The sequence below is a fragment of the Hemiscyllium ocellatum genome, chromosome 29 (assembly GCF_020745735.1).
Source record: "Hemiscyllium ocellatum isolate sHemOce1 chromosome 29, sHemOce1.pat.X.cur, whole genome shotgun sequence".
Taxonomy (NCBI): Eukaryota; Metazoa; Chordata; class Chondrichthyes; order Orectolobiformes; family Hemiscylliidae; genus Hemiscyllium; species Hemiscyllium ocellatum.
In genome coordinates, this window is record NC_083429.1 from 33,139,158 (window position 1) to 33,162,685 (window position 23,528).

General features: G+C 40.1%; 1 protein-coding gene across 1 annotated transcript in view; it reads right to left on the reverse strand.

The window, feature by feature from the left end:
* Positions 1 to 21,211, reverse strand: part of LOC132829488 (potassium-transporting ATPase alpha chain 2-like) — a 46,732-nt gene extending 25,521 nt beyond the window's left edge. Inside the window, exons 1-4 of the mRNA XM_060846702.1 lie at positions 21,032 to 21,211; positions 17,872 to 17,985; positions 6,482 to 6,680; positions 2,454 to 2,563 (exon numbers count right to left, since the gene is read on the reverse strand). Coding sequence (XP_060702685.1) covers positions 2,454 to 2,563; positions 6,482 to 6,680; positions 17,872 to 17,985; positions 21,032 to 21,133 — 525 coding nt within the window. The 5' untranslated portion in view covers positions 21,134 to 21,211. The remainder of the gene's footprint in view (positions 1 to 2,453; positions 2,564 to 6,481; positions 6,681 to 17,871; positions 17,986 to 21,031) is intronic.
* Positions 21,212 to 23,528: the final 2,317 nt, after the last annotated feature.

Below are 23,528 nucleotides of genomic sequence, written 5' to 3' on the forward strand. Positions count from 1 at the left end.
GAATAGGAAGGGGTTAGCAAGATATGGGCTAAATGCTGGAAAAAGAGACTAGATTTCTTTAGCATATCTGGTCGGCAGAGACCACATTTTCCTACATTTCATATCTCGAGAATACCAAGTAATGGCAGGGAACACAGCTCCTAGTGGACAATGACAGCACTGGGCTTTCCCAGCCACCAGGTTTCCCTGTACCAGAATCATCATTTACCTCACACTACCACAACAGCCCATATCAACCCAGCTCCCCTCCCTTCATGTCACAATCCAGTTTTTATGCTGGATGAACATTGTCTCTAACTATACATCCCCACCCCCACCCCTTTACACCACAACCTCTGTTCTCTCCTTGTAAATACGATAGTGGTGGTCATTGTCAGTAACCCCTTCCCATAGTCTAGCATGCTCAGTGAAGCTGTAATTTTCCCCCATCACCACTCTTGTCCCCATCTTTACACATGCCTTTTGCCCTACAATTGTCACTTGTACCCTCCTCAATGATCAATAAATGGACCCCATGGAAGGTATTCACCCTAAGACTCTGGCCTGACTTCGGTGAACAGCCCCTACACATGACTGACTAAATCCACCAGTGTGCAGCTCCCTGACTGACAATGTCTTTCTGTGAATGCCTCAGGAATGATTGCTGTCCACCCCCTGTACTGCAGTGGGACATATCCCTGACTGTGTCGAGCCCACATGGAGAAATGACTGTGGTCAAGCCCTGGTCTGTGTGCAGGCTATGCTCATTACTGATGGTATCAGGGCCCCTGATAAGACTGAGTACTAGCCCCTACATACTTTCCAATGTGGCTGTTTGGTTGAACTAGTTGGCCTGTTTGACCACTGCTCCAAAATCGTGGTGTTGATTTTTAAACTGAATGAGAACTATTAACTTTGTTGACAGGTGTTAGTGGGATCAACATTTACTGAATTTTTTCATGTGACGTCTTGTTGCTGCATGAGTGCCTTGGTCTCCCATCATTCCTTGCAAGGTGCCTCACAAAAAAATGCAAGATATTAAAATTTTAGTCAGACTACATTTGTGTAGTCTTAGCAAATTGCATGTACTATTCCAATTCAGCTCCCTAAGATTTCTTACTCACTAAATTAGGCCACAGTGGAATACAGGCCAGTTAGAAAATGCCAATCTATCCACAACATCAACAAAAATATCAGGTTGTTTTATTTATAAATTATCAGAATGTGAGTATCTCTGGCTAGGCCAGCATTTATTGCCCATCCCTAATAACCCAGAGGACAGTTAAGTGTCACTCACATTGTTATTGTACTGGAGTCACATGTAGGCCAGACCAGGGAAGGATTGCAGTTTCCTTTCCGAAAGAAAATTAGTGAACCTGATGGGTTTTTCTGACAATCGGAAATGGTTTCATGGACATTGTTAGACTTTTAATTCCAGATTTTTTTTTTATTGGCAGAATTCAAACCTGGGTGTTTGGAGTAACAGTCCAGTGATGATACCACTCAGCCATCACCTTGAGCATAGAAGCAGCAACAGCAGGACAGCCCCAAGTTATTGTCACAGATATTCCTCCACCTTTTTAATCTTTCTCCATGACCATCTGCAAAACATGTATGCTCCATTTTCTCCAAATGTTATTTGAAAATAGCCATCAGTTGGGAGAAGCAAAAGATGCACACTTTTCCCAACCTTCAGCACTTCAGTGATTTTGAAATGGTTTGATTTTTGCATTCTCAAAGTGTTCCTGTACTTGGCACTGTTGCAAGTACAGTTCAGTAATGATGTAGGGGTAAGAAATCGATGCAAAGAAAATTATTTATAATTGAGGGATTCTGATGGCTAAATCTTAAATTGGTCTAAACAATGTAGGAGCGCATGGTACCAGTTTGGTGTATCACATTCTCCTTTGGAAAGCCCCAGTAAAGCCATGCACTCTGTACCAAAATAGTTTTTGTTGTTTCTTTATTCAGGTGACTACAGTAGCTGAATTATAATTAGCCTGATCAACTCAGGAGGTCATGGCAATTGTTCTGATGTATCACATGCCACATCAGAAAGTTCTAATAGGGCTGCATGAAAACATGCCTTACACATACACAAGTCGCCTATTTAGAGTAGGTACATGCTGTGTGTTTGCCTTGAGGGCAGCTGGCATATATTGAGGTGTTAGATGGATGTCTTGGTGTGCCATACAACAAGATGTTCTTCTCCCAGCCCTCCTCCAACAGATCTCTATTGACAAGCAGACAATATGTCTGTTCAAAAGAGCACATTAATATGGCATTGAATTTACTTCACTCAGTTACTTGCCTCATCCATTTACTTCCTTGCCTGTGATTTCCCTCTCTACATCTCCGACATTTCCTATTCACCATCAAGCTCCATTTATTGTCACATTTCTCAGTATTTATTAGGTGCCTTCTTAGTATTAAAAAAAAGACTTTTGGAAGTGGAATAGTCAATTCTGTTGTACCTTCATAATTGGAATATCCTCCTGCCCTGGTTTGAATTCTGCTCGGTTACAGAGTGCAATAATCCTGGCCAGAACTGCCCATGTTTGTGATGTTTGGTCAAAGTGTTGAGCTGTGGATGGATACAATAATTGTACATCAGTGATTCTTTCTAGTTTTGTATTTGCCCAAGACATTCTGCCAAAGAACAAAATAAATACCAAACTAGATTTTAACTGGAAATATGTCCCTGGTGCACATCCAACACATTCACACAACACTCAAAACTAAGTTGCTTATAGGAGAGGCAACTTCAACAAAGAAAAACAGCCGCTCAAATGTCTGAGTTCAGCCATGTTAAACTTTTTCACTTATAACTAACCTTCATTTACACTATAATTTTCATGACATTAGGATATCCTAAAATCATCCATAATGCACAAATCAAGATTTTGATGGAATAGTCTCCACTTGCCTGAAATGAGTACAACTCCAACACACTTGAATTTGATCACCATCCAGGACACAGCAACCCAATTGATTGTCATCCCATCCACCACATACAATGTTCATTCCTTCTGCCACCAATAAACCACAGTAAGAGTACGTATCATCACGATCTAGGGAAACTCACCAAAATTTCTACAACCACATCTTCCAAACTTGAAATATCTACAGCCCAGAAAGACAGGGGTAGCAATGGAATGGGAAAGCTACCATCTCTAATTCTTCTCCAAATAAGATTCGTAACATCCTAACCTGGAAAGATATCACCTTTCCTTCTGTTAATGGGTCAAAGTCCTTGAATGTGCTATCAAACCACATTATGGATTTACCCACTCAGCACTGACACTAATGATTCAAACAGACTACTCCTTAGCAAGAGCCAGTGGGATTGGATTATAAATGGTGGCCTTACCAGAGATCTCCACATCCAATAAATAAACAGGAGGGTGCTTCACAGCCAATTTGAAGAGTTGTAATGTTAGCAACCAAATTGGACACAGTATCTTTCCCCAGACTGTGACATGATAAAAATCAAAATTCTTAAAGAGATTGTTTGATCATGAGTAAATATTGACCATAACACCAGGTTGATTATTTTTCTTTATAATATTATATCATCAAATGTTTTGTATCCAATAAAGAGAACAGACCAGACAATGTTTTAATTCCTCACCTGATTTGGACCCATTCAGCACTCCCTCAGTATTCCATGAGAGTATCAGCCTAGATACTTAGGCTCAAGTCTCTAAAGTCAGACTTAAACCCAGAAACATCTGTCTCACAGACAAGAGTGTTACTAACTCAGCCATACTGACGTAATGGAGTTGATACTTCCACACAAAAATACATGGTCCCATTCTACATATGTACAGATGAAATATAAAACTTAAGGAATGACCAACAAAAAACATTTCTGAGCACCTCTAAGGTGCTCTAGATGCCATTACTCTATGATTTAGCGGCTTCACCTGTTCTCAAGCTTCTTGCCTGACCTTTCACCTTGGATGAGCCGAATTTCAATCAATAATCGGGAATGCTAAAGCCACTGTCTTTGGCCCATCATAAACATTGTTCCTATTTGATTGATTCCAGCACTATCCATGGTCACTGTCTCAGGTTATATGTTATCAGTTATTCTGACCAGAGGTGGACTTGCAATCCTACATGCTCTCCAAGATGGCCTAAATCCAACATTTTAATGTCACCATCTCCATCTCATTCAATTCCATCTGTTGCTGAAATCCTCATCCATGTCATTGTTAACTCCAAACTTGAGTGTTGCAACTCTTCTAGTTAGCCTCCCAACTACCATTTGTAAACTCAAGCTCATCCAAAATTCATCCATATTCCAATTCACACTAAGTCCCACTCATCCTTGATTAATTACATAATTACATATTACATTCCTGAAGAAGGGCTCATGCCCGAAACATCGATTCTCTTGCTTCTTGGATGCTGCCTGACCTGCTGTGCTTTTCCAGCAACACATTTTCAGCTCTGATCTCCAGCATCTGCAATCCTCACTTTCTCCTAATTACATATTGTCTCATAGTACAACCAACAGCTAAATTTTAAAATCTTCATCTTTATTCTAAGATATATCTATACAACCTTAAGGAACTCTGTGTTCCTTCAACTCTTTGCTTCTCATGTAAGGTCATGTTTTACATGCCATTGTTGGTGACCAAGCCTTCAGCCATCTAGTACAGTCTAAGTACCAATCTAATCCTGAAATTGCCTTCACACAAAATCTTCCCTTCCCTCATCTCTTCCATGACTCTGATTAAAAGCCAAACACTTAAATACTTACCTTAGTGTCTCCTTCCTGGGTCCAATGCAAAATTTTGTCAGCTAACAATTATGACAAAGCTGCTCCCTTGACAAGATTATGCTGTCCATGTCATTTTTTTTCCAAAGCAGTCATAAATGACACAGACTCTGAAAGGTCTGGGGTTGAAGGGTTTTCGGGCCAAGTTGATAATAGCTAACAGATAATGCCTGAGGCAGAAGGCTTTCGAGTCTTAAAAAAGAACACTTTTACAATGAAGGGGGAGTGGCCAGTTCTCCCAGATCACCTTTTTTCTGGTTTGGTTTGATTTTTAGCAATGTGAAAAAAGCTGCTGGAGCCAAAAAAGCAAGTCCAGGCTGGTCCTCGCTCTCTTACGTCTGTCCTGTAAGAAGCTGTATCTGATTTTAACTTTTGTGCCAAGAGTGTTTGTGGGCATTATTGCAAGTATTTGAAACAGCATCATTAAGTTGGGATGATCTGTTGGATTTCCCAAGAGGTTAAGTTATTTGGTATTCTGTAGTTTGTGTTTAATTCAGTAACCATGTAAATAAATTCTGTTTTGTTTAAAACTAAGTGGTTTGACCAGCGGCATCGCTCTTTGAATATCCACTTTACACCTGCTTAGAACTACTGGGGTCTGGGCTACCTTCTTGAAATGTTTTGAGAGGTCTTTCCTGGGCCATATTATAATATTGTGATTCTGTGTCTGCTCTACTCTAAAATACCTTACTGAGTTCAAGCCGCATACAGGTATGTATACTTGTTCATAACTCTGTTGTATTATATAATAAAAATAGGTTAGCAAAGTAAAAAAAAGCACACCAACTTCTAGGAATGCATTTATTGCTTTTAAAGATATGCAAAAGCCTGGAAAATGCCAATGGTTTAACAATAAATATGTTCAATTTATGATTTCATATCAGTAATTTCAGGAGTATAGAGTAGTGGATATTTAATCTTGTCTTATACACTCTGGCAAATTACAGTGTGAAGTTGTTGGCTGATCAACACTACAGATGCTGAACTCATGAGTTTGTCAAGTCAGACTGATTAATGTTGGCATCATTGGTGCTTAAATATAACTTGCACTATTTTGGAAGGTACAGAATTCATGCGTGAGCCTAACTGTCATTTCACACCACATTGCAGCAGAGGCAGCAAACTGCTTGGTTGCACTGATAGCTGGAGTGCTATAAATTTGAGCTACGATTCTAAGGATTTTCATCACAAGAGATATTGGAGTCAATGTCCCACTTGCATTGCAATGGATTGAGAATAGCCAGAAAATGTTGGAAAAGATACCTTGTGACATAAAAAAAGTAACTTATAATTATTGAGATTGCAGTAAATGTATGGTTAATTTTAGTGATAGTGCTAAAGTGACGTGCATTAAACCCTTGTATGTGTTACTTAGTTGGCGGATAGCCTAATTAAGGTGTGAGCTAAAAATCACAGAGAGCGAGTGTAGAATGGAATTATAACATGACTGCATTACTCAATACAGCTAGCACTCAAAATTAAACCCTCTTGATTTTTTGTACTTATTTACAATTCAAATAATTATCCATGTTAAAAGTAGCTGCACAGAAATCAAAATTACTGTTTCAAGTTATCTTTGGGCAATTGACAAAAATTTACTGAAAAAGATGATAAAGCTAAAATACGTGAATCATCTCTGAGCTAAGAAGTCAATCAGAAAATAATCAGTAAAATTAGGACAACAGGAATACAGATTTAATCATAGTCTTCCATTACCTGACTGTTCTTCACTAGTATCTGCTGCATGGTTTTGATTATCAAACCAAAGATGTGCTACAGTCATGCGATTCTGTGTAAGTGTCCCTGTTTTATCAGAGCAGATAACAGATGTGGATCCCAGAGTTTCAACAGCCTCCAGATTCTTTACCAAGCAGTTCTTTTTGGCCATTCTTTTGGCTGTCAGTGTGAGGCTAACCTGCAAAAGAAAAGTGAACTTATGTTTGTTATCCGAGGTCATATTAACATGTGATAAAGATCTAAAACCATGTCATCAAATAATTCTAAATAACAACAATGCAAGCATCTAAATAGCAATGATATTAGATTTTTGGGAAGAAAATGATCAGATTTATGAAAAAAAACAATAATCCATAATTTACACTTGGAGATATTTGTTGTGTTAATGTAAAATTCCTCATCCACCACTTTTGAGAGAATTAAGATTTTGAGACAAACACATCATATTCCACATTTATATATAAAAGCCCAGCAGTTGAACCCATCACTCAATGGCCATTCAAGCCATAGCTTCAAGAGAGACTGTTATGACCCTGGCAGATTTTAGTACTGGACAAGTCAGGTCCCAGAGTGAAATCTGGTTTGTTAGACCCTAACTTTTTTTTTCCAAAAAAAACGGTGGCAGTCAATTCCTGAACACATTCGCAATGTACTTTTAACACAAGTAAAAAATATTAATTAAAACGAAGGGGAAAGAACTATGTCCTACTGTATACTCAACAAAAAACTTGAAAAGTCATCATTGATAACACCAGAAAGAAAAATCAACTTCTCACTATTCCTTTTATCCCAGTTAAATCTTTACAAATGCCAAATCTTAATGAAGAGCCTTCACTAATTCAGGTTTGTTCTGTTGTAACCACTTTCTTGTCAATGCATTTTGGTATATTTACTGGCAGTACTTCCTCAGCTGATTTCACTCCCTGAAACACCTAAACCAAACCGTTAATTAAACTCACTATTACTTGTAACTTTGGGAAAACTTGAGTTCCCTTAATGACTGCAGGAAGCAGAGTTTGAGTCATAGGGATGTACAGTACGGAAACAGATCCTTCAGTCCAACTCTTCTATGTAGACCAGATATCCTAAATTAATCTAGTTCCAGCATTTGATCCATATCTCTATAAACCGTTCCTAATCATCCACCCATCCAGTTGCCAGTTAAATGTTGTAATTGTACCAGCATCCACCACTTCCTCTGACAGCTCATTCCAGACACACACCACTCTCTGCATGAAGAAGTTTCCCTTTAGATCTTTTAAATCTTTCCCCTCTCACTTTAAACCTATCCCCTTTAGTTTTGGTCTCCCCAACCCTGGGGGAAAAAAAACCTTGACTATTCACCCTATCCATGCCCGTCATGATTTTATAAACCTCTTTCAGGCCACCCTTCAGCCTCCGACATTCCAGGGAAAATAGCCCCAGCCTATTCTGGCTCTCCCTATAGCTCAAACCCTCCAACCCTGGCAACATCCTTGTAAATCTTTCTGAGCCCTTTCAAGTTTCACAACATCCTATCTATAGCAGAGAGGATAGAATTGAATACATTATTCCAAAAGAGGCCAAACCAACCTCCCAACTCCTACACTCAATGCACTGACCAATAAAGGCAAGCATACTAAATGCCTTCTTCACTATCCTGTCTACCTGGGACTTGCCTTTCATGGAACTATGAACCTGCACTCCAAGGCATCTTTGTTCAACAATACTCCCCAGGACCTTACCAGTAAGTGTATAAGTTCTACCCTCATTTGCCTTCCCAAAAGGCAGCATCTCACATTTATCTAAATTAACTTCCATCTGCCATTCCTCGGCTCATTGGCCAATCTCATCAAGGCGCCATTGTGCTCTGATGTAACCTTCTTCACTATCCACTACACCACCAATTTTGGTATCATGTGCAAATTTACTGTCTATACCTCCTATGTTCATATCCAAACCATTTATATAAATGACAAAAAGTATTGGACCCAGCACCAATCCCTCCAGTCTGAAAAGTAACCCTCCATCACCACCCTATGTCTTCTACCTTTGGGTCCGTTATGTATCCAAATGGCTAGTTCTCCCTGTATTCCACATCATTTATCCTTGTTAACCAGTCTACCATGAGGAACCTTGCTGAACACCTTAGTGAAGTCAAAATCCACTGCTCTGTCTTCAATCCTCTTTGTTATTCTTTCAAAAAACTCAAACTGAGTTCGTGAGATGCAATTTCCCATGCACAAAGCCATGTTTACTATCCCTAATCAGTCCTTGCCTTTCCAAGTACATGTGAATTCTGTCCCTCAGGATCCCCTCCAATAACCTGCCCACCACCGATGTCAGGCTCACTGGCCTATAGATGCCTGGCTTTTCTTTACCACTTTTCTTAAATAGTGGCACCATGTTAGCCAACCTTTAGCCTTTCAGCACCTCACCTGTGATGATTGATGATACAAGTATCTTAGCAAGGGGCCCAGCAATCACTTACCTAGCTTCCCACAGAGTTCAGGTACCTGATCAGGTCCCAGGGATTTATTCTCTGGCACACACCACACTGACTCACTTACTGAATTGTTCTGTCACTGTGTCACTGTCACTAGGCAACAGCAATTTTTCCTATCCCTTTTCTTTAGATGCACTGAAGTGTTAAGCGCTATCTCCACTCCAAATCAAGTTGTAAAACCTCTTAAAACATATGTAAGCAAACCAAGCCCCCAGCTTCCAAGCTCACAAAACACCTCTACAAAAATGAGCAAAACCACATTGTCTCTCGTTAGCACAAAAAAATACAAAATATAATTAAAGTTACATTAATATATTGTCCTTAACAAGATCAGGAGCAAGATCTGGTGTGGTGTTGTGAACTTACAGTGAGGGTGGCCAGGAGGCCTTCAGGCACATTAGCAACAATGACGCCAATCAAAAAGATGATGGAATCCAGTAGTTTGTATCCCAGACTCATGGCAAGGATGAAAAACACCACTCCTACAGTTACAGCCATTCCCGTAACAATACAGACAAAGTGTTCAATTTCAATCGCAATGGGTGTCTTCAAATTATGTACTTCTGATGCAAGAGATGCAATTGCTCCAATCATAGTTTGATCGCCAGTGCTGATCACCATGCCAGTTGCTGTGCCTTTGAAAATTATAATTTTAGAATGAGAAACAGACACATTTGTGGCAAGACATTTTTGATTGCAATTTGGCCCCTATCTTAATGCCCCCTATGACATCTGACAGAGGGTCAGGGTGAGACGTTAATATGTTCTAGCTCCCTCCCACCTTTAAAAATAGAAGTCCAAACATTACAGCCTGAAAGATGTGCCCAAAAAGGTTGGGTTTCAATCTAATACTAAAGTACATGGCCTAATGACATTTATCATCATGAGGCTCTGTGGGTCTGGCACTCAAATCTGTGAAGCACCACAGAATGTTTTATTACATTAAAGGCCCACCCCACCAATATTTATTTCATCTGTAAGCAAGCTATTAATCATAAACTGACTTATGTCTTAACCCAAGAGTTTCTCTCAAATACGTTTGTTGGGAAATGTTGAATTATTTAATAATAAGAAGCTGGCTAAAACCCAAGATTACCTCCTCATTCTTTGCAAATCTTCTCATTTTCAGTAAATCACATGAAAACTTCCTTCACATCATGAAGATAATTATAAGAAGCAAGATTTATAAAGCTTGCATTAACAGAATTTATTCTCAGGCAAGAAAGTACCTACTTTTAAAATATTTGAAACCTAAACCTACCAAAAACTTTGAGTACAACACTCACATTTTCCATTTAAACCAGGAACTTGTTACAAATAAAACATAAATACTTCATCATACAGAATAAATTATATATTGCATGCATATTTACAACATATAACCATAAAACAATGCTGTAATTTATTATTTTGATTTGTCTCAGCTATGAGATGCCCTTTCTATGACTAGCCAACTAACATTCAAGTGGATAAGCTGACGCAAGAAGATAGTTATCATCATTTGGACAAAGTCACCTCGAAGTCAGTAGAATCACATCAGAGTGTGATTAATAAAGTAATAAGGAAAAGGAGAATTAGTAGGTCATTTTGCTTTTTGAGTCTGTTCTGCCATTGAATAGGATCTGAAATATAGCTTTAACTTCTCTTGAGTACAATTGTCCATCAAAAAACCTGTCTAACTCAGTAACAAATATGTTCAATGGTCCAGACTCCAGTACTTTTCCTGGTGGAAGAGGAATCTAAAGTCTAACAATCCTATGAAAGATAAATAAAAATCCTGCTCATCTCCATCATTAACGAGAGAACTCTCATTTTCAAACAGTGTTCCCTAATTCTAGGTTCCCCCACAATAAAATATCCTCCCAGTATCCAGTCAATGAAGCCCTCTATCAGAATCTTAAATGCTTCAATAAAATCACCTCTCATTCTTAACCCCATTGTGTATAAGTCCAACCTGTTCATTCATCCCCCAGATTACAAATGGCTCATTGCAGAAATCAGCCTACAGAACATTCTCTGAACTGCTTCCAATTCAACTATGTTCTTCTTTAAGTATGCAGTATTCCAGATTTGGGTTATACTAATTTTCTTTGTACATCACAGAAGACACACTTCCATAAAACTATGGACATCCTGAGGAGCATACTCCTGCCACTGCCTATCATTATCTACAAGACGTATATCAAGAATGCAATGGAACACTATCCAAATGCTCAGATTGGGTGCAGCTCAAACATTCACAAAGTTTGACACCATCAAGACAAAGCAACCCTCTTGATTAGCACCCCATCCACGACCTTTAACATTCACTCCATTCACCATTAACTCTCAGTGGCAGCAGCGCATTCCCATCTACAAGATCAATGTAACAACCCATTCAGTTTTCTTGGACAACATTTTCTCCACACACAACCTCTGCCACCTAGAAGGGCAAGGGCAGCAGATGCATAGAAGCACCATGGTCTACATTGCTCCCCTCAAAAATGTACTCCTTCCTGACTTGGAACTATATCATCACTCCTTCACTGTTGCTGTGTCAGAATCCTGGAATTCCATCTGAACAACATTGTGGGCATCCTTAGACCCCAAGGATTGCAACAATTCAAGACAACCACATTCTCCAGAGTTATTATGGTTGGATAATAAATACTGACCTAACCAGCAAAGTCTACATCCATAAATGAATGAAACAAAAAAAAAGCTTTTTTGCAGTAAAGACCAATATTCCATTTGCCCTTTGAATTAATTGCTGTATGTGCAAGCTAATATTTTGTGAAGCAAGTACATGGATATCCAGATTCCACAGTATTGCAGCATTTTGCTATCTCTATCAATTTTAATAATATTTTGTTTTTTATTCTCCCTGCCAATTTTGACAAGTTCCCATTTTCCTATATGAAACCCAGCCTACCATTTTCCTCTGTTCACAATCTATAACCCTTTGCAGGCTCTCTCTCCCAACTCTCTGCCCTGCATATCATCAGTGAATTTGCTGATATTTTCCATCCCTTCACCCAAGTTATTCATTTAGATCTTTATTTGTTAAAGTCTGTTAGGGATGCCCCATGACTGAGTAGCACAAAATGGCCGACAGGTGCCCGTGGCTAGTGGCTGACAATAGTCAGAGGGCTTGGGAAAAATATTTGCTTAACATAGTCTTCACAAGTAAAACAACAGTAGCTCAGTAGACTCAAGGCTACTGGGATAGAATGAGCAGATGCAGTTGCTTAGCATAGAATATAGAGAACATGTCTCAATAATTAATTGTTTCTCTTGATTACTTACTCCATCTGTTACATGATAAAGAGTAGGTTTTAGTTAGGATTCTTCAGATAATCATAGATATAGATTCTGAAATAGTTATAGAGCCACCTATATACAAAAAAATACTAAAAGCATTAGAGGAAAACATTCAAACCAGTCTCAGACAGTAAAAGTAGCCCCCATATCATTGCAAGGAGAAGTGAATCATAGGTATAGAGACAAGCAGACATTAGAAAGTGGGTTGAATGAACACATTAAGACATAACTTGTTAGCTAAAGAATTCTAACATTAGGTGCAACCACATAATTTTGTGGAATTGATCAAAAATCAATATTCTTTTGCATTTCCTGTAATGAGGAATTTAATAGGCTCTGAAGTGATTGGCAAGTATCCAATTAATTGGCAGCTGACACAATGCAGCGGGTAAATGTTACTTGGTATGCAATATCTATTGTGAAACGCCTCAGGAAGGAAGACAAGAAAGTCTGGGAAACAGCACGAAGGACTGTGGGTGGACCGCAAGCCTGTCTATCTCTTTGTCATTCAGTGATATGATTAGCTTAATTGGAAATACATTGAAATTGCTGAGGAAATCTTGAACTGTATAACATGCTGTACCAGAGAACCAATTACAACTCGATGCCACTGATTAATAGCAATCAAAGAGGGGGCATGTGTGCTTTAAGCTTAAATTGTATAAGTTAAGACATTCTGAAGCTATCTTATTTCTCTGGAGAAATTAAGCTGTAAATCACAATGAAGGTTACCTGACACCATCCCACGACTCAGACGCTATGAGATCTAATAAAGCCCCAGCACATATCCAAGTGGTGGTCCACTAATTACAGCTTGCCCACTTGAAAATAATCCATTTTCCTGATTCTCTTCCAATTGGTTAGCCACTCCTTTATTCATACTAATACAGAGGAAACTCGATTATCTGAATACCAATTATCCAATGGAAACATTACATCAAAGACGTGTTTCCAACAGTGTCTTTTGTTTACAATGCTTAAACAATCACCATTTCCAAATGACTCTCTCTCTCCCCACACTTTCCATGGAGTTCTACATAGAGGTGAACTCTAAACCCCCTTACCTAAACAATCTCTTCAACATTGTCCTGTACAAGGCAAAGGTGGAACCTGTCAAAAAAGGTGCACTAAAAAGTTGTGTGTGTGTGTGTGTGTGTGTGTGTGTGTGTGTGTGTGTGTGTGTGTGTGTGTGTGTTATTTGTAGACTTACCCCACAAAGGCTACAGTTGTTGGTGTCCAGTCCAGGTGTCCCGGAGAGATGGCAGTTATATATGGGGTTGGGGGGGGTTGGGCGAGGGGGTGTTGCACGGGGTTGGGAGTAGGGGGGGTGTTGGCAGCGGGGTGGCATGGTGTCGGGAGCAGGGAAGAGGTGTTGCACAGTTTTGGGGGCGGGGGGTGTTGGGGGCAAGGACGGGGTTGGACAGGGTCGGTGGGGCGGTGTTGGGGGCGGGGGGGCGTGTTGTACGGGAGTGGGGGGTGGGTTTGGGGGTCAGGCGCTGTGTGCTGCTGCAGTCTCCTGAAAAGGGAGCAGACTTTAAAAACTCCAAGCCCCAGAGGAAAGGCATTTGATCGATTAACCGAATAATCGATTATCCGAACGAAATATTGCCTGCCCATCAAGTTCGGATAATTGAGGTTCCCCTGTATATCTTTCTCAAAATGGAGAGCTCTTACCTTCTGAGTAATCTTTTAAGTCATGATTTCTGTTGCACAAGTGATGAGGAACTAGAAAGTACTAAGAATAGCTGTATGGAACTGTGTCTCTTTCTACCCATCCCCTACCTTCAAGGCAAGTGGTGGAGTAGAACACAATATTCTTTGTTTCAAGGATATTCTCATGTGTAAATTCAGTGGAACGAGACTGTGCTTCAGATTCGCCAGTCAAGCTTGAGTTATCCACCTGCCAGGAAGCAGCAAGTCAATTAAATCTTGTACAGAACTGCATTCAAATCATTAGTAAAACTATCTGGATCATTTCAAATAAATTTGAAATTGCTTTCTGAAAACGTAACCCGGACTACTTTGTGAAGGAGACATATTCAAGAGAAATGGTAACAGTGGTAATTTCATTCGAGTGAACCAGAGGCACTGACTCCAGAGAAAAGCAATTGAATCCTCCCTAAGTAGCCAATAGAATTTAATAAACTTGTAACAGTGTCATGACAAAAATCATTTGCAACATTGGTTCACTTCATATTCTTTCATAGGATATGGGATTTATTGGTATTTTTTGTTAATCTTGATTCAACCACATTACTGTGACTCTGACAAGAGCCTGAAGTCTTTTGTAGGCCACACCAGTTAAAGGTAGCAGGATTTCTTCTTAGAAAGGACATTGGTGAACCATATGGAATTTCATCACCATTGTTGATAGTTTTATCAAACTGTACTGAGATCAATTCAAATCCTACCAGCTGTAATGTTGGCCTTGAATGTACGTTGAGAAAGTGAGGTCTGCAGACGCTGGAGATCAGAGCTGAAAATGTGTTGCTGGAAAAGCGCAGCAGGTCAGGCAGCATCCAAGGAACAGGAAATTCGACGTTTCCTGAAGAAGGGCTTATGCCCGAAACGTCGAATTTCCTGTTCCTTGGATGCTGCCTGACCTGCTGCGCTTGAATGTATGTTCCCAGGATATCAACTTGAGCCTCTGGACTTTCAATCCAGGTACATTACCACCATTTCCCCTGCTTTATCAACTGAAATTTGCCATTGGCTAGCCTACTATGTAACTTCAAATCATTTGTATGCTCAAGACATCAATTGATAGCAGGATACCAGCTTTTCCTATTTGTTATCTATAATGCAAAAGGCACCAAATAAAAAGATTATTTTAAAGGTTGTACTGTGATCTCTAAAAATAGATTCTCTTTTACAGCAGTCTTTGCTGGCTTGTCTGTTAATTTTTTTAAAATGGTCTACCTTGCAACCCTGAGCAGAGAGCAGACGGAGATCTGCTGGAATTTGGTCACCAGCTTTAATCAACACAATGTCGCCAACAACCAGTTTATCTGCTGTAATCACTTGCTTCTCACCATCTCGAATCACAAGGGCTTGCTGAAATAGAATATGGACCATTATAACAAAATTCATTCAACAAGAACCTATGTCATCTGCATCTATTTCTCAGTTTTGTACAAGTAAGAAATGATTTTCTTGACCAAACAGAACCAAGATTAATGTTGAAGCTTACACAGAGAATGGTGGAGACAATTTTAGTAGTATTTGTGGACACAGAGTTACCATTTTGAGTCTGGTTTGACTCTTCTTTAGAATTTTTAGAGATTAGATTACTTACAGTGTGGAAACAGGCCCTTCGGCCCAACAAGTCCGCACCGACCCACCGAAGCGCAACCCACCCATACCTCTACATTTACCCCTTATCTAACACTACGGCACATTTTTGGACTGTGGGAAGAAACCGGAGCACCCGGAGGAAATTCACGCAGACACGGGGAGAATGTGCAAACTCCACACAGTCTGTCACCTGAGTCGGGAATTGAACCCGGGTCTCCGGCGCTGTGAGGCAGCAGTGCTAACCACTGTGCCACCATGTCACCCACTAGAAGCATTGAAAATCCTAAGTTACCTGCTATCACTTTCAAAAGGCAATAATTAATTCTTTAGGATGGTAGAATTGCTAGCGTTTATTTTCCATTCTTTCTATCTCATGTCCTAAGGTGATGGTGTGCAGCCTTCTCCTTAAATCTTCCTGGTAACTAATGCATGTAACTGTTCATTGTTTAGTCCCTTTCATAACTCCTCAGATACTGAGGCAGTCTGTATCCAGATACAGAAAGAACTTGATAACATTGAGGCTTGGGCTGGCAAGTAACATTCATGCCACACAAGTGCCAGGCAACAACCACCTCCAAAAAAGATAATAATCTAACTATTATCCCTCGACTGCAGTTTCCGGGTATTCCATCCGAGGAAGCCGTTAACTGAACTGTGATGAACCTTGTTTTAAGTTTACTTTTTCTTTTACTATATACGAATTCTGCCATTATTATAGGCACCATGGCATGGTGAGTTATAAAACTTTTCACTGTATTTTTTATGTAAAAGCACATGTGACAATATTCTAGTCTACATTTAATGGAATTACATTGCTGAACTCCCCCACTATCAACATCCTGGAGGCTACTATTAACGAGAAACTGTACTGGACCAGCCATATAAACACTGTGGCTATAATAGCAGGTTAGAGATTAGGAACACTGTAATATCTGTCTCCCTAAAGCCGTCCACCATTTATAAAGGCATGAGTAAGGAGTGTGTTGGGATATTCTCCACTTCCCTGGGTGAGCATAGCTTCAGCAACAATGAAACAGCTTGACACTAGCAGGAATGAAGCAGCCTGCTTAATTGGTACCCTACCCACCATCTTCAACGTCCACACCCTTTGATCCTTATCCACCGTGGCAACAGTGAGAATAATCTGCAAGATACAATGCAGTAGCTCAGGAAGACCCCTGCAACAGTACCTTCCTAACCCAGGAACTCCAACATCTAGAAGGATAAGACCCACATGGGAACACCACCACTTACAAGATTCTGTCCAAGACACATACCATCTTGATTTGGACCTATATCACATTCTTTCAGTGTCGCTGGTCAAAATGCCTTCCTAACAGCATTGTCACATCTCTACACACACAGAACTGCAGTGTTTCAAGAAGGCAGCTCACCACCATCTTTTCCAGGGCAATAAAGGATGGGCAACAATGAAACTCGCATCCCACAAATGGATTTAAGAAAAACAATTGATTGCATAGCCAATCCAGTCAAGAGTTAGTATTAGATTGGAATTACTTAAAGGCTACACCAGCTGAATTTCCTTTCTCAACAGGCATTAGTGAACTAATTGCATTTTTAAAACCACAGTGTCAGAAGCTCAGGCCCATCCAAAAGCTGGGAACAAAGGTCAGCGGATGATTTTTAAAAAATAGGTTAGTACAGACTGTATTCTAGATTCTTAGATCCATCCAGCCCCAGGTTATTTTCCTGGAATTGAGGCAGGGCTACCCAACTGCATGATTGAAGGAGCTGACTGCTTCCTAGGCGGACTGAGATTTCCATGAGTGGTGGGAGCCAGATCAGCCACTTGAAGTTGGCCTCCCAAAATCATGGCAAGGCTCTCTTTGCATAGCCACGTGCAGCAACATTCACTAGCTACCCCATAGACAGTTCCTTATCCAAACTCCACCACTCCTCCACTGTTTAGGATTGATAAGGTTGAGAACAGGCACCTACATTCTGAACCATCTTTCCCCCTTACCTTCCATTACATCCTGATCCTACATTCAGCATGCGAGGCCCTCCAGTTGGTGCTCTGCATCAAGAGCTTACTGCCATCAACAGTAGATGGCAGAGCAAATCACTGGCTATTAATCAACGTAGGGAAAATCATTGGTAACGGGTGGCTGTTCTCCACACAGCATTAGCTTTGACACCCATTTGAGCTCAACGGAGAGACTCAGAAGCCCCAGGAAAATTCTGCACTCACGTTTTGGTTCAATTGAATTCTAATTCTTATAATGCCATTAGCACCATCGATAGTTGAAGAATAAATTGTATTACCCACCTGAGGAACCATCCTGTGAAAGCTGGCCATGATATTGGTGCTCTTTGCTTCTTGGTAGTAGGCAAAACAGCCCGTGAGTATGACAACTCCAGCCAGCACAACACCTAAATATAACTGATGAGATAAAACCGTTACCAAGAGAGCTCCAGTTTCATATTACTCCTTAACATATTAGAAGTGATATTAATTAAGTCAAACCTAAGTCTGAACGCTTCAATATTTCTGCTTGTATGTGCATCCCCAACCATCTTTTGCCACACAGTGACTTGTCGTCATCAAGCCCATTTTCCTCTGAGATTTTCCTCTGATTCAGTTCTCACAGAACTGAACAATAACTCCATTCCTTCTGCCATGACTCAATGCTCCAGCTGCAATGGGCTTCCTTCAGGTCTGTGCACCCTCACATTTACAGATACACAAAATGTCAGATTAATGATCATTTGTTAATGCAGCACCTCTCAGTAATTGCAATAGAGCCGATTCTACTCAAACTTAATTTCAAACATAGCATGTTTAATAGCTAAAAAATACTTCATATGTTTCCTTGCATCAAATCACAAAATAAATTCAGTGCAAACTAAATGGTGGTTCAATTTGTAAATGAACAAGTCCACAGGAGTCTACGTTGACACAGATTTGAGACCATGTCAGGATGTATAGAGGGCTGAGCTTAGAATGGAATGCAAGGGGTGGGCTAAAAACTCAGGAGGAAGTGGTGGGAGCGGGGTTACAGAGGAACCTCGAATACCCAGCATTCGATTATCCGAATTTCAGATTATCCGAATAAGATCGCAAGTCCCCAGTGCTTGGCTAAACTGTGTTATCCGGCATTTGCTTATCCGAAGAAAATACTCCCCACTTATGTCATTCAGAAAATCGAGGTTCCTCTGTACATGTTGTCTTCCCAGCACTAGCATTTTGCAGCAGTGAGGAAGATGGAAGAAAGAGCACTGACTGTCCAGCGATTAATTGCAATACTTAAAAAATTGAGGGCTTCTTCCTGTCATCACTGACATTTCTGACCAACAGAAACAGGACCCTCAGACATTGGGTTATTGTGCTCTCACCTCATAAATAGTATTTGTCTCGAGTAGGTCTTCTATTCTGGCCTACCACATCTCATACCTTGCTGCAAGGTTGACATCCAATGAGTATCAAAACCAAGCAGAGTCCCAGCCATGATCACCGAGGTCAGTGGCACTGCTTGGACCAAAAAGCTCGCAGTTCTTGGAAGCAGGGTGTTATCCCTAAAGTGTGGGTAGCCTGAACACAGCTCATTAATTGCTAGATTGGTGCAAAGTGTGGTGGAATCCCAAACCCAAGCAACCCAAGCAGTATTGTCCACAGCAGCTCATCATTGGAGTCTACAATCACCCCACAAAATCTAACTCAGGGACTACAATGATGAACAGTAAGGTCCAGACCAGGCCTGACAGTCAACCCCAGCCCCACTTGCAAACAGGCAGTAACTGGCAGTTCCTCAGTGAAGTGAGTGTGTGACAACCAACACACTGTAATTGGAATGGAAAACATTACCTTTGTATTGGTATTAATGGAAAAGTAAATTGGCGGCCAAGGCTAATGCTGTGGTGAAGCAATTAAAAATCCTACCCCAACAGCAGAGGAAACTTCAATTCATACATCTGGAACATGCAAAAGAATGTCCTTCAGGGAAGGTATCCCTATCCATTCTGGACTGCCTGTGACTCCAGACTCACAGCAATGCGGTTGACATTTAACTGCCTTCTGAAATGTCCAAGCAATCCATTCAGTTCAAGGGCATTTGGATGGGCAGCAAATGTTGGCCTTCCAGTGAGGGTCCTATCTTGTGAAATAATAAAAATGTTCAATTGTCTTGAGTTTGCTGTATTATACCTGATCCTTCTTCTCTGTACTGCGTGCAATTAATTAAGCCTAGATATGATGATTTAGGTAACAAATGAAGCAATCAGCTGTAATCATGAGAGTGCAGATATTTTAGAGCCTTGAATATAACCCGTGTCATCTTAGCATATCTCCAATATACAATAATTCAAAACAATAATAGTTATTAAGGGGAGCTGAAATAAGCGATTTATACCCTTGAAACTATTCACACATTCCATGAGACAATGGTTGATCTGTGACCTAACTCCCATATCTATTCCGTACACGTTTGATGAATTTCACTAAAAACAATCTCAGGTTTAAAATTAACAATTGATTGAATAGTAACTGAAGATTGTGGAATAGAATTTCAATTTCAACAACTCTCTACACCTAGAAGTGTTTCCCAATCTCACGCTGAAAGATCTGGCTCTGATTTGGACCGCTTGCTGTCATGTTATAGACTTTCTAAACAGCAAAAAAAAAGGTTTTTCTCAACTCTACATAGGGTGGCAGTCTAAGTAAATGGGGTAAGCTATTGAAGGTGAAATCAGGTGAAATTTCTTCATGCAGGGAGCGGTAATTTTGGAATTTTCAGAGATAAATAAACTTCCGAGGTCCAAAGGCATCAAAGGATATGGCGAGAAACAGGAACAAGTATTGAGCTGGATGATCAGCCATGATGTTGTTGAATGGTGGAGCGGAGTCAAAGGGCTGATTAGCCTACTCCTGCTCCTATTTTCTACGTTTCTACATTTCCCTTGATATTTTGAAAATTTAAATCAAACCCACACATTAACTTCCTAAATTCCAGGGAATATGATGCAGGTGTATGCAATCTCACCTGGAGTCTAGATATCATCCTGGTATAAATATGCTGCACTTCCTCAGAGGTCAGTGTCTCCTCTCTATGGTGAGGGACAATGAAAAGCACAATGGTCTAAATAGGAAAGGGATCCCATCAGGGTTGAAGTGAAGTGGCTGCCTGAAAATAAACTAATTTTGTGGTGGTCTCATACAGGTACTGGGCTCCTTATTTAAATTTTTACTTGCACCTGTTTGAAGCATGGGCAATCCATGTCTTTTTCTTGGTCCCTCCCAAATACAATAGACAATGCACTTTGTATCTATTATAGTGGAGGCTTTCAAAGTCATCTACAGACAAAAAAGAATTAGCTCTATAGGGCCAATTATTGGAGCTGTTAATTTCCTATTCATTTCATCTGCGAATAATTCAACCTTAAAAATAGACACTACCCAAATTTCACTGAAAATCTTAGCATGACTCACTTACATTGTCTTTGGCTGCATGATTGCCTTCTCCTGTTTGAATGACATAAGCAAGCCAACAGAGTATAGCTCCAACCCAAAGCAGAAGGGAGAATCCACCAATCATTTGCTTCAAGAACTTGACTATCTCAGGGATCTGTTTGGGAGGCGTGAGCGCATTGGGACCATCCCGAGCCAGGATCTCAGCTGCTCTTGCACTAGTCAGACCCTGTAATAAAACCATTAGAGCTATAGAAGTAATAAAGGAATTCATGCCAAACATGATAGCACTCAAAGTAACCTAAAGGTTTAACCAGGCATAAGCTAATCTATTCAATTTGACCTGGCTCTTAAAGTTTTTACTATTCATCGAAAACTTCATTCTATTCTCAATCATTATTTCCCTTTATTGAAGATTAATGCGAACTCATATCCTTGCGATTCATTTCTAAAGGCTGAAGTTGAACATCAACACTGGCAGACAACCACAAATTAAACAGTGTGCATAGACAGCAAGTTCCTGAATTGAGACGCTACTGTGAATTTACAAAAACAAACATTCTGTTCATGAACAGTACCAGAAAGCCATATTACATTTGAAAGGGTCTTTTTGTGAAACGTACACATTGCAAATTTTGGCTACACTACAAATATAAGAAAACCTAGTTTCATAATCCAAGCAGACCATCAAAGGCATGTTGAAGAGTGATATAGGCATCAGCTACCATTACACCTACCACCCATTCTAGGATTTAGCAGAGACAATTGAGTTATCTTTTTCTCATCGATTATTTTATCATGAGCCACACAAACACACTTAAATGGTAGCATTCAGGCTTTCATGCTAGATTTTCCATCCAGGAGCAAGAAACAGGAGAAGTCTTAGTTTCCAGGTTTCAAATTTGCCCCGAGGGGTAGAACAGTCACTCTTTGCAAATTTCATGTGAATACTCCATAACTAGACTAGAGAGTGTTTCCTTGTTCAACTGATGGCAGTGGATGGATTCAAAGTTGAGGGCCAGACAGTGGCCTTGTGAACTAAAAAGGAGCAATGGGTTAAAATGTTTGACAAGTAACAGGGAAAGTGCTCTAGCAGGGAGACACCCACTTTATAACATTTTGTAAGAAAATGACAAAACAAATAAATCCATCAAAAAGACTACTGTTGTTAAGATGGAAAGATATTTCTCCATTGACTGCACCCACACTGCACCTAAGCAGACAGACCTATCTGACAGACAGACAGATGGATTTGTTAACCTGTCTAGAGAGCTACTGATGACCAAGAATGATGTCTAAATAGACATTAAGAGACATACATTAAGGCTTACAGATAATTTTTAAAACTAAGAGCATGTGAAAGCAAAGAAATTGATTGGGTGAGAGGTGACAGAGTATCAATAATGTATCACACAGATTAACTGGATATGAAAACTATAGATTTTCATCTTCAAGTTTTAATGAGCACTGCAATAAGTAGGATGAAAAGCAAAGAATCTTTTTTTGCAAAACAAACAAAGAACACTGGAAAAAAGAAACTCAGCAGGTCTGGCAGCATGTGTCGAGAGAGAAACATTTTGAGTTTGTTATGACTCCTTTAAAACTGAAGAACTGAAGAGCGTACTTCTCTTCTAGGTATGCCCACATTGAAGAAGTTCTGCTCTTCTCTCCAATTTTCAACATCCATGGTGTTTTAGTTTTAAAATTTTATATTCAGGTTTGTGTATAACACTAAGCTAAGATTCACATAAAGTTGTGTGTATGGAATATGAAAGGTGACAGAATAAGCGTGAAAGAATCAGGGCTTTCAATTTAGAGTTTTCAGACCAAATATTAAGGTAGCCTAAAAGAAGGATTTGAGCAGATTTGACAGATAGGATGGATATTATTGTTGTCACACATTGTTCTCACAACAAGTGATTGGTTGTGCTCAAGATCAAAGATAAAACACTTATCTCCTGAATCTTGGCCTAAGTACTATCAGTTTAATCTTGCAGTAACAAATGGGTATAAAAACAACTGCATTAGCACCATTTTAAAAGAAAAAGTTAAGTCATGAACACAGTTTAAAGATTAGTTGCTGGAAAAGCGCAGCAGGTCAGGAAGCATCAAAGGAACAGGAGAATTGACATTTCGGGCATAAGCCCTTCTTCAGGAATGAGGAGGGTGTGCCAAGCAGGCTAAGATAAAAGGGAGTGAGAAGGGACTTGGGGGAGGGACGTTGGGAATATGATAGGAGGAAGGAGGTTAAGTGAGGGTGATAGGCCGGAGAGGGGTTGGGGGCGGAGAGGTCGGGAAGAAGATTGCAGGTCAAGAAGGCGGTGCTGAGTCTGAGGGTTGGGACTGAGAAAAGGTAGGGGGAGGGGAAATGAGAAAGCTGGAGAAATCTGCATTCATCCCTTGTGGTTGGAGGGTTCCTAGGTGGAAGATGAGATGCTCTTCCTCCAGGCTTCATGTTGCCATGGTCTGGCGATGGAGGCCAAGGACCTGCATGTCCTTGGCGGAGTGGGAGGGGGAGTTAA